This window comes from Aricia agestis, chromosome 5, assembly GCF_905147365.1.
Source record: "Aricia agestis chromosome 5, ilAriAges1.1, whole genome shotgun sequence".
Taxonomy (NCBI): domain Eukaryota; kingdom Metazoa; phylum Arthropoda; class Insecta; order Lepidoptera; family Lycaenidae; genus Aricia; species Aricia agestis.
In genome coordinates this window covers 12,097,738-12,110,211 of record NC_056410.1, presented here as the reverse complement: position 1 = coordinate 12,110,211, position 12,474 = coordinate 12,097,738, and the positions used below count along the sequence as shown (strand labels likewise).

Sequence of the window (12,474 nt, the reverse complement as noted above, 5' to 3'; positions counted from 1 at the left end):
TTTAACAACAAAGATTTAATTTACACGTAACTACAGTTGCTTTTCTATGCTATTGCTAAAACAATATTAGGTGGTGGTAAAAGATAGAGAATTGAGAAATTTTCATTTGAAAGTCCGTGACTTCTCGTTTATCATGTCCACACTTGACCACACAACTCAATAACAATATTAAGTAAGTATAATAATAATATTTTCAATTTCTGATCGGAGATTTAGCAAAACAACAATTTTATCTGTGTTGTTAGAATTCACTGTACTGCATCCATCCATGTATTCCATGTATAGTTGTGTAGTCTTGGGTGTGACCTGATATCCCTAGCCATAGGTGGCCTTGGTTTGAGTCTCATTAATTCGTTTTGTAATATATCGTACAGTTTTTCAACTATATCTGGATTCTCAGCGGAGATATCTTCATATTCGCACGGATCATCTCTTATGTTAAATAAACAAAGCTTATCTGAAAAAAACAGATACAATAATAAGTATGTTACATAACTAAAGTGTTTCCTATTTTTAATAAAAGTACCTACGTAAATACCTCTGTAGCGGCGTGTGTTTAGCTACATATACAGGCTCGAAAAAACTCGAACTACTAAGGCCTATGGTGAATTTTGAAATAATAACAACGTATATTCTTAGCGTATCAAAAAATGTATTCTAGCGCAAAAATTACAATATTCTAGGATAGGGGGGTAGGAACAATTAGCCAATAGGCGACGCGTACGTGTATCGTTTCGTATATCACGACATTTTCGCGCACTATGATTGGATACAAAATGTCACGGGAAACTAGCACTTAAGTCCCAAACATGCCCGCGGCCTTGAAAGCACCAGCTTTTAAAACTATTCCTCTCTCACGAGTGGACAGATCTTCGTGTAAGATCGCCTTATGACACCTGATGCTGTCCTGATGTCCGCCACTCTGGCGATGCCATCGTCACCAGGAATTGTCCTTACCACGCGACCGAGTTGCCATTTCAACGGCGGAAGAGCCACGTCCTTGATTAGGACAAGCGTATCAGGCTTCAATTCCGCCGTATTTTCCCTCCACTTAGCTCTGATTTGCAGCTCCGAGATATACTCACTAGCCCAGCGCGTCCAAAACTGCTGCCGCAGCTGTTCCACTCTCTGATAGCGGCTCAACCGGTGTACAGGTAAGTGCTGTAGGTCATCTTCACACACCGGTGCCGTGAGAGGTCGGCCAATCAAGAAATGGCCAGGGCTGAGGGGATAGTAATCCGAGGGATCCGAAGACAGAGGTACCAGCGGACGTGAGTTTAGCACTGCTTCTATCTGCGTCAGTACGGTAGTGAATTCTTCGAACGTCAGATGAGCATTGCCGAGCACTCGCCGCAGGTGGTACTTGCACGATTTGATCCCCGCCTCCCACAAGCCACCAAAATGCGGGGAATATGGAGGAATAAACGAGAATTTAATATTTTGACTCTTTGCGTAATCTACAACGTCTTTACTACAAGATGATAAAAACTGAGCAAACTCGTTTTTTAAACCTACAAAATTTCGTCCATTATCTGAGAAAATTTCACACGGTTTTCCACGTCGAGACATAAATCGTTTGAGAGCGAGGAGGTATGCGTCAGTAGATAGGTCGCTGACAAGCTCCAAGTGAATAGCGCGAGTAATAAAACAAATAAACAGACAGATATAGGACTTTACTAATTTTGCTCCCCTACCCTTTCGATTTAAAACGGACACTGGTCCACCGTAATCCACACCAGTGCGAATAAAAGGGAAACCTGCCGTCAAGCGCTCCTTGGGCAGGTTGCCCATAAGTGGGCTTAGCGTTTTACCCCTGGCCCGTATGCAAGTGACGCACTGATGAGTGACCTTCCGAGCAAGATTCCTACCGGACAGCGGCCACCACTGCTCGCGCAAGCGGTACAGCAGCGCCTGTGGCCCGCAATGCAAAGATTGATTGTGTTCGTGAATAAATAACAAGCGAGTAAAATAGTGCTTAGAACATAAAAGTATAGGATGCTTTTTATTATAATTAAAATCTATAGAATTTTTTATTCTGCCACCTACACGAATTAGGTCCTTTTCATCTAAAAATAAATTTAGGCTTGAAAGTCTGTTGCTTGACTTAACATTCCTTCCACTCTTTAGCAAATTGTACTCCAAAGAAAATGACTCCCTTTGTGATAACTTAGCCAGCATAATCACCGCGCGATTCAACTCATCGACACCGATCGCGCCCGTCAGCTGATCGGTTCTGTGGCGCGGCCGGCTATTGTGCGTGAAGCGCAGTAAATAGGCAGCCGCGTGACTCATACGATTGAAGCTTGAAAATTTGTTGAATGGAAAGAATGTTTCGTCCGTATTAATATTTTGATTTAAAAATGTATTTATAGCGCAAGATTTTAGTTCAGGCAAATCAGTAGGTAGGAACTCCGTGTTTGAATTTATATCTGAAGTTGAATTGAAATTTAAATTTAATGCGTGTAAAAATGGAGGGCCTCCCCACCACTCCTTGGATAAAGCTAAATCCTGAAGGCTGACTCCGCGAGAGATTTGGTCGGCTGGATTATCTTTGCCACTTACATGCCTCCAGGTAAATACACTAGTCAGTTCGTGTATTTCGGCGACTCGATTCTGTACGAACGTTTTAAGTAAATTAGGTGTCATACGTAACCAGCCTAGCACAATAGTCGAGTCGGTCCAGAATATGACTTCGTCGAACTCGCGAGTGAGCGAACTGCGAATTTTATCGTAGAGTTTAGCGCCTAGCAACGCGCCGCATAGCTCCAGTCGAGGTATACTAACAGGCTTCAATGGGGCTACCTTACCCTTCGACATTAATAATTTTACGACAACACGATCATCGCATACGGTTCTCACATAAGCACAAGCGCCGTAAGCTGTCTGTGAGGCGTCCGTGAAAATGTGCAGCTCGACTCGTGTGCCGTCACACTGAAATGCGTGTCGCGGAATCTTTATTGAAGAAAGATGAGACAGACTGTCAACAAACCGGTTCCACGTACGTAAAATATCCGCGGGAAGCGGATCGTCCCACTGTAACTTAAGCAACCAAAGACGTTGTAATAAAACTTTGCCTATAATAATAGACGGACTTAATAAACCTAATGGATCAAATATTTGCGAAACTGAAGATAATATGGTGCGTTTCGTTACATTAGAAGTAGCCTGCTGTAACTGCGTATTAAAATTAAAATCGTCGGAAACGTTGCACCAACCTAAGCCTAAAGTTCTACATTGGCTATGTTCCCCGAAGTTTAAGTTGCGAAATGTATCAATAATATTGTTATCATTCGGGGACATTGGGTATGCGCCCTCGCGGACTTCAAAATTGAAAACCCACTTGCGTAAAGTAAAACAACCGGACTTTAGCGCGTCTACGGTACCCTTGCAAATTTTTAATAATTTGACCTTGTCGTCACTAGAGGTCAGGAGGTCATCAACATAAATATCGTTATTTATGACTCTTTTGACTTCAAGGTCGGAACATTCAGCAGCCAGTTGCTTCAAACAGCGTACACTCAAGAACGGTGCCGAAGCCGTGCCATATGTGACCGTGTTCAGCTTGTATACTGCAAGCGGTTTAGACGGTTCGTCGCGCCACACGATTAGCTGTAAATCACGTTGGTTCGGATTAACGAGGACCGAACGATACATTTTTTCGCAGTCGGCTAACGCGGTGTATCGGAACTGTCTAAAGCGCAACAGTATACCTAGCAAGTCACCCTGAATAGGAGGTCCAACGAATTGTATGTCATTAAACGAAATTCCGTTACTAGTGGCTGCACTGGCGTCAAACACGACACGGAGTTTCGTAGTAGTACTGTGTTCACGAAACACGCCGTGATGCGGCAGAAAATAGTTGGGGTTCGAATAACTATCGACCTTAGTCATGTGACCTAAGTCGATGTACTCTCGCATGAAATCTACGTATAATTGCTTATAGCTAGTGGGTGCGCGTAGCAACCGTTTTTCTAAAGCGAAAAAACGGCGCTCAGCTTGGGAGTACGATTCGCCCAGAACCTCAGATGATTTTTTGAGCGGAATGTCAACAACAAACCTACCGTGCGTGTCACGTGTAGTATTTGTTGTAAAACTTTGTTCACAAGCCATCTCTTCATCAGAGTACGTATTCCGAGGCTGAGTTAGCTCTTCGAGCTCCCAAAACTGACGTAATTGAGCGTCTATAGATGTACTAAAGTTACACTGGACGTGTCCATATTTTTGCATAATATTATTATGATTGATAGGACCCGAAACTATCCAACCTAACTTAGTATTTTGTAAGAATGGACCGTTCGGTAAACGTATCTTGCCATCCTCGAGCAAGTCCCAAAACCTGTCCGCTCCTATTAAAATATCTATATTTTGTTGCCCTAAAAATTGCGAATTTGCCAACTGAACGTTATCAGGTACCTTAAAGTGCGCGTGGTGTACCTGAACAGCGGGCAAGGTGGGCGTTATCTCGTTAAGAACAAAACATTGAAGTCGCATCGAGTAGGAATTAACGCGCGATTTTACTTGTATGTCACACAAATGCGTCGAATGTGAAATAATATTACCTACTCCGCATATCATTTTAGTGGACTGTATTAACGGAAGATTTAATTTTTTGCAAAACGAATGTGTAACGAAACAACTTTGACTACCACTGTCTAGTAAAGCGCATGCGACATGATAATTATTATCTTTATCGAGAATTTCAACTAGCGCAGTGGATAGCAAAACTGGTTGCTCATTAATGCAGTTTACATCTGTGTGCGTGTACGCGTGAACATCGCAAACCTGTCCCTTATCGCTTTGACCGCAACTGATTGAGGGAGAGGGCGCGAGCCTTACCATTCCGCTCGCGCTAGCCTCAGCGGCGACAGTTGATGATTTAGATACAAGGCTTGTGGTATGATTAGAATCGCTAGAACGATGAATTAGTGAGTTATGTTTTGAGCTGCATTTTTTGCAAGGTCCAAACAAACAGTTATTTACAGTGTGCCCGGAACGTAAACAATTTTCACATAAGTTGTGTTCTTTAACGATTTTAAGTTTAGATTTTAAGTCCATGTTAATGAATTGTGAACAAGTGTAAATTGGATGCGGAGCCTTGCATACTACACACAACCTACGCGAATTATTGCGCCCGGCAGGCTTATTTAAATTAGATACTACGTTACACTGTGTCACGTTACTGCGAAAAGTAGCACATGATTTTTTGTTAACTTCGGTTATAGTGCTTGTGTCTTTATTGTGCGATAGAATTAAAGTTTCTAATAGATCGGCCCTGGATTTCAAAAATTTAACTAAATGATCAACCGTCAGCGTAACTTTGGAATTAGATAATAAAGAACCTTTATGTTCCTCCCATTGCCGCTCAGTCGTCTTATCCAATTTAGAAGTGACAAGGTAGATAATTAAGGTATCCCATTGGTCCGTGGCTTCACCGAGTATTTTTAAAGCGCGTAAATTATTAATTATAATATCTATAAGTTTTCTGATTAGAGAAGACGACTCTTTCGGCAACGGCTGTATCGTAAATAATGCTTTGATGTGACTCTGCACTAATAATCTTTTGTTATCATACCGATTTAGCAAAAGTTCCCACGCAACAGAATAGTTTTTAGATGATATTTCTAGCGCGTTTACTACCATTTCAGCACTACCTTTTAGCGACGATTTTAGGTAATGAAATTTTTGTACGTCGGTAATATCTGTCGAATTATGCACCAGAGATAAGTATGTGTCCCTATATTCTAGCCAGTGCTCGTATAACCCGTCAAAGGTAGGTAGAGTGATGACAGGTAATTTAACTGACGACTGATTATTATGAGAACACATTTTAGAGCATTCAGCGACCTCCCTACCGACACTAAGAATAGATTCAGCTTTCGAAAGTGTGCTGTAATAACAGTCCTCGAACTGCTGACGCTGATCTAACTGGTCGTCGATGTCACACTCGGGGACAGTGTCCTCGAGCTTAGATTGAATAGAATTGAATTCAGAAAATATAATACCTGCACCGTCCATACGTAATTTTAAATCAATTCTCGATTCTGAGCTTAACGGTTCAGCTACACTACTTAAGTAATTAACAAATTTTGTTAATCTGCCCTTAAGAACACCGCGTTTTCTAATGAGGTCGCGAATAATTTGCTCAGTTTTATCATCTGTAACATTTCTATACGGAGACTTATCACGAGGTTTGCTACTCTGGCCTTCCATATCCCTCAAAGACATAATAGTGACCTATGAAAATTGGGAATATTAACGTGAAGTACTCACCGCAGGGGCACTCAGCTGATGCGGGCGGACCCGGGAATCCTGGCTCCTGTGCACGTTCCTCTGCCGTCGATATCGCGTACGTATTCAGCTGCTCGCTCCTGGTCACAACTCACAGCACGGTAGTCCTCGTTTGCGTGCAAATTGTCACCACTGGTAGTGCTGCGTGGCCGTTAGCAGTCCAAACGGTCGCCTTGGTTCAGATGATTTGATTCCGCAGCTCAAATCCTCGCCAGATATGGTTCGAAGGTCCACTTATGTAGCGGCGTGTGTTTAGCTACATATACAGGCTCGAAAAAACTCGAACTACTAAGGCCTATGGTGAATTTTGAAATAATAACAACGTATATTCTTAGCGTATCAAAAAATGTATTCTAGCGCAAAAATTACAATATTCTAGGATAGGGGGGTAGGAACAATTAGCCAATAGGCTACGCGTACGTGTATCGTTTCGTATATCACGACATTTTCGCGCACTATGATTGGATACAAAATGTCACGGGAAACTAGCACTTAAGTCCCAAACAACCTCACAAAATACGAAATCCGTTGTATAAATAGTAGCACAAAATATTTTCTTAAAAAGAGACAGAGTAGGTACTTATATTAAAATTTTGGCCAAGTACGAGTCGGACTCGCGCACGAAGGGTTCCGTACCGATACAGAGCAAAAATAGGCTAATTAAATTGTGTTTTTTGTATGGGAATAAAATTAAATTTTTATTTCAGTTTAAAATTATTATTAAATATTAAAGTACACATTTAACAAAAAATGTGTGAAATATTTAAGTGCCTACCTCTTGCCATTATTGATATAAAGCGAAAAAGGCCGAAAAAATCATGTTTGTTGTATGAGGCCCCCTTAAGAGCCCATATGACCCTAACTTGACTACATACTTTAACCTAGATCTCAAAATCTGTAAGGTCTAGAAAACTGATTTTTTGACACAAGTAACTTCAGTTCATAAAGATTAAACGCTCAAGACGAAAACACGATTACTCAAAAAATGCTCGATAGTTTCTTTTTTACAAAAAACCTTGTTTTAGACACATTTTTGCTTGGATCTTCGAAGTTTGCTGTCTTTTCTTTAATATTTTTTAATATCTAAAAAGGTATTGATAAAACCTAAATTTGCTCAAAACACTTTTTTCATAATCATTATAGTTCGTCTTTTATTCAAGTAAAACTAACTCGGCGATGATTCCGCGCCGTCCTTTTTCACCTGACATATGAAAGACGGGCGTGAGTGTGAAGAGAGAAGGACGATGTTTGATTTTTAGAGTCAGGTGAGCTCTTAAATATTAATTTTATTTTGTTTTCAGTATTTGTTGTTATAGCGGCAACAGATATACACAATCTGTGAAATTTTCAGAAGTCTAGCTATAACGGTTCTTGAGATACAGCCTGGGGTCAGACAGACAGACAGACGGACAGACAACGAAGTCTTAGTAATAGGGTCCCGTTTTTACCCTTCGTGTACGGAACCCTAGAATATAACATTAGCGTCTTTCTAATTGATTGTTTATATTGTATACTTATGTAACGAAAATAAAATATGCATAATAAGAAGTTTTAATTCTTTATAATGAAGAAAGAGGTAAATAGATTAAATTTATTTAAACTGTTATAAAAATATATCTGATCTTACCTTTATCTGGGTAGCAAAGTTCTTTCCTATTTTTACCGTGGCAGCTGATTTTAATATTATTTCTTAGCTCCGTGTTGTTGAAATCAAAATTAATACCAACATCTTTAAGAACTGTATACATTTTACTATTTTCTAGTTCTTTAATATAATTAGGTGGTTTTGTGATCAATCCCGTAACCCGTTCTCCTTGGTGATTGCTGTTCTCTGTGATAACTTCCCCCGTAATGAGCTTGTAATCACCGTGTATTATGGAAGCAAAACCGGCCATATCGTCTATTTCGAAAAGTGTATTCCTTTTAGACTCTTTATTGGCTACGATATTTTCCCACAAATTGACCCCATCAATATTTTCCGGAGAGTTAACACCAACAGCCTTTAGTAGAGTTGGCAACCAATCGGACACATGAATGTAGCCTTTCCATAAATGATTACCTTCAGTCAAATTCTTGTTCCAAATGAGACCGATGACTCTGTTCCCTCCCTCGAATGGCGTAAATTTCAATCCTCTCAAAGGTCTATTTGATGCAAAGTTTTGTACACTTCCTGAAGTCATTCCTCCGTTATCGGAAACGAATACTATTATTGTGTCATTCAATATACCCTTTTCTTGAAGTGCTGCTACTATGTCGCCGACACTTTCATCCAGTTTTTTAACCATCGCTGCAAAAAGTAAAAAAATATCTATACAGGGTGTAACAAAACTAAGTGATAATACTTTAGGGTGTGTACGTGTTCCTCATAGAGAGTTCGCTGTGAAAGTAGCAGCACAGACCAATATTTTTTTTCACTTTTGTATGGGGAAACTCGTGACGCTGGGGCAATTGCCCATACAAAAGTGGAAAAAATGGTTTTTCGGCGCTGCTACTTTCACATTGAACTCTCTACAAGCAACACATACCCTAAAGTATTATCACTTACTTTTGTTACACCTGTATATTTCGTCAACTATTGAACTCCATATTACATAATTATATTACTCTTTGAATAAGTTACAACATTAAGAAACATGACGATTCTTTGATGTTCAATGTGATGTATAGAGTGGTTACATAAATCCAAGGGCCCTTTTTAGCATCTTACGTTGCCAAACATCATTCGAATACAAAGCTTTGATTTGATGTGATGAACAAGTGAATGATACCTGCATAGATTCGTCTTTGAGGTGACTCGATGTGTCGCATCGATCGGACATAATCTGGTGGAGCTTGGAGGTCTGACACCTCATTGCCTGCATGGGGCGCGTTATGTCCCACCATGAGGAACAGAGGTCTACTGACGTCATGGTTCTTAATTACTGAAATAAATGAAAGTGTCATTTTATTTCTCTCTATAATGCTAATATATTTATCAACATGGTTCTAGTTACCGGTTTTAGCTTCCTGTGTGTATACGTCAGTTATGTAACCTTCGACGTCCCAAGCCTGAGTCATATTTTTAAAAAGATCCATCCCAGAAAGCACCTCGTCTCCCAACTGGAAATAAAGTTAAATATGATATTTTACGTTCACAAGCTTATTACTTTTATCCTAATTACTATTTAGAAAATGATTAGTATCTCCTATGCGGTCCTTCATTCAATATTTTTCGATTTTGTATGATTCATAATAATAATATCTATGGACGCTTCACACCACGTCAGTCTGGCCCCGTGCTAAGTACCTGAAGGACTTGTGTTACAGGTACCAGACAACGGAAATATATTTAATACTTTTAAGTAATACATAGGTATATTTAAGATTTTTATTATATCATACACATCCAGACCCGGGAACATTGAAAACTTTTTGTTCCGTCGGCGGGATTCGAACCCGCGACCCCCGGCTTGAGCTGCCACACACTCAACCAATTGAGCCACAGAGGTCGTCATATTCTGATGGACTCAACTTAATGAGTGTTTTATTTAAACTCAGTTGACTCTACACGCGTCACGTTTACATTTAATTGAACAAAGTTACCCGTTAGTATCGTACCTGTTCCGTCAGAACGTATTCGTAATAGTCGACGTAGCCACCTCTATGTCCGAAATGGGAGTCGAACCCACGGTTGGTAGGCAAGTACTCAGGTCGCGACGAGCCCACGTGCCATTTACCCACTAGGTGGGTGTCGTAGCCCAGCTCTTTGAAGTACTCTGGCAGTATCTTCTCAGTGAGAGGCAGGCCTCTGTCTTCCGAGTTTGTTAAGGGGTACCCTTGCATTCCTTGAAGAAGTCATATTAGGTTTAATTAGGCAAGTACAGTGCCGTAAACTTCCTTTTTTAGATATTATATTACCCAAAGCAATGTATATTGTATAGGTCTATTTTACTGTTGGAATCGTGCTCTAGGGGCGCAGCGGGAACTATTATCGGGAACAAACCGAAAAAAATAATACTCCTGCCTGGACTGGCGATTTTTGCGCCCAAGAGTCTACGCCCTGTGCCTGGGCACCGGTGGCACTGCCCTATTTACGGCACTGGGCAAGTAGGCAATGTAGACGTAGATGCTTATGTTTTGAATTTTTGAATAGGTTGATGGAGATGGTGTTTTAAGTTTCCAAACAGGATACAGTATAGAATATAATATACGCTACTGAGAAGTTGTTTGTGATGTGATTTTAGAACTTATTAAGTATATTGATGTAAATTCAAAATACAGACACAAACTTTCATGTCATCTAATGTTGTTACGATTGGTAATCGATTATTAGAATCTAAACTCATATTTCAAATACTTATCAGTAAAATTGGTCTAATTAAAGGTTTTGTATGACTTACCCGTGACATGGGAATATTTGCCAGTGAGCAGAGCAGATCGCGAGGGGGTGCATAGACAGTGGCTGTAGTACCGCTCCAGTGTTATACCGCTGTACGCCAACAAGTCGATGTTGGGTGTCGGAATCTGGTCCGAGCCGTGAAAACTGACATCGTCCCAACCCTGAAAATATTATACCAAAACTTTCTGATAAGTAATAGAACTTTGTGGGAAAGTTTAAGTTATTAAAAATATTGAAGAACTCTAGCAAAAATGTAGAGTTTAAAGTATGTACTTAATAAAAATCTATTTTAGTAAGTATATTGATTCCAACATTGTTTTAAGTAAATAAGTAAGTATATTATACTAACCATATCATCGGCAATTATAAAAACAACATTAGGTCTCGTAGTAATAGCACCAGTCACACAACAGTATAAAATTAAAATTGACGCTCGAAAACGGCCCATTTTCTGAAATATTTAATTTTAATTGGGTTAAACATTTACTAACGTAATGGTCAATTGGACTAATTAAGTACTTACCTAATAAGTAAAGTTAAATCTAGGATGTACACACACTATTAGTACTGTACAAGTTGGGTCGTACTAATAAAATGCACTAAGCCACACCTCATAACACATAATATTTATCCACACTTTGTAGTTTTTTTTACAGCAATTTATATTTAATTTTCTTGTTTGTAATAAACATTGACCATTGTTTGATTATTTTTGTATTTCACACAAGTTCACAGAATAGAATGCTTTTGTATTAAGCACAGTATCACTATTATTGTTTTATTACTTTTAATTTAGATAAAACAATAGAATATACTCAACAAGTTCTGTGATAACATTAAATTATAGCGATTTTATTTGAGTGCCAAATTCATACAAAAGTAGTAAGCACGTACAACTATCACAAAAACCACTAATATTCTGTCTCTAGTGATTGGGTAATAGTGTCGTAATCACACGGCGCATAATTTATTTATATTACCTTGTATATGATAGGAAGACTTTCTTGCTTTTGTTACGCAGCCAGTGATAACTTTAGCACACGTGTAAAGTTTATTTTTATTTTTGTCCTTTATTGGTCATTGGGTTTTTTGGTGGCCTTAATGTGTTTTGTATTTATCCCAAATAGGTACTTCGGTTCTCAATTAAAATAAAATCGTTATATTCATTCAAATCTCACAAGTTCGCCTCACATTTAAGACACTCCATAATTTAATAATTTAAAATATAATTTCCAGGTAATTTTAAATTATGCAATCGAGTAACACTATCAGCTGATCTCTCGTCACGAATTGGCGGTACTGCAGTTATCTCAGCATTATCTACTTAAACATGTTCTTGACACGGCTTTAGATGTTATACATAATATAAATATATACTTCTATAGTATTCAGCGCATTACCTACTACGAATGTAGAGAACCTTGATATGGATCTCTTATCACTCTTCTAGAGTTCTTGAACTTTTATTCAAATTTCAGTACAGTCAAGTAACGCCCATATTATTATATCACGTCTGTTCAGAAGAACAGTTTAAAATGAATATAGTATGAAGAGTGTAGGGCCATTTTCAATATTTTTTTTCGACATTTGCAATCTTACTGCAACGACTTAAGTAACTAACAGGAAATAACACTCGTACTGATATAACTTTTCTTGTAGAATAAATTACATAGGCCTATTGTTGATGTTCTCAAGCTGATTACTCAATAATATCTACCAATTTAAATTAGACTTATTCTATATTTAGGTAAACATAGTCAAAATAGGGGCAGCAACAAAATATTTTATAACAAACAAACCACAAACTT

General features: G+C 38.9%; 1 protein-coding gene across 2 annotated transcripts; it reads right to left on the bottom strand.

The window, feature by feature from the left end:
* On the bottom strand, positions 1-11,824 carry LOC121727191 (arylsulfatase J-like). Of its 2 annotated transcripts, none has more exons than XM_042114884.1 (8): positions 11,647-11,824; positions 11,016-11,117; positions 10,668-10,827; positions 9,886-10,112; positions 9,282-9,387; positions 9,057-9,209; positions 7,916-8,575; positions 1-457 (listed from the first exon to the last, which is right to left on the bottom strand). In XM_042114884.1, the coding sequence occupies exons 2-8, from the start codon at positions 11,112-11,114 to the stop codon at positions 249-251; spliced, it is 1,614 nt and encodes a 537-aa protein (XP_041970818.1). In that variant the 5' UTR covers positions 11,115-11,117; positions 11,647-11,824; the 3' UTR covers positions 1-248. The 2 variants fall into 2 exon arrangements, with proteins under 2 accessions (XP_041970818.1, XP_041970819.1); XM_042114885.1 differs by lacking the exon at positions 11,647-11,824 and adding an exon at positions 11,190-11,242.
* Between the last annotated feature and the right edge of the window lie 650 nt (positions 11,825-12,474).

Bases quoted from the DNA above. Each gene is read 5' to 3' on its own strand.
- LOC121727191 (XM_042114884.1), bottom strand. From the start codon at position 11,114: ATGGGCCGTTTTCGAGCGTCAATTTTAATTTTATACTGTTGTGTGACT. The intron at 9,210-9,281 runs GTAACTAGAACC...CATTTATTTCAG, and splicing joins CACACAGGAAGCTAAAACCG to TAATTAAGAACCATGACGTC. The intron at 458-7,915 runs GTAAGATCAGAT...TGTTTTTTTCAG, and splicing joins ACTTTGCTACCCAGATAAAG to ATAAGCTTTGTTTATTTAAC.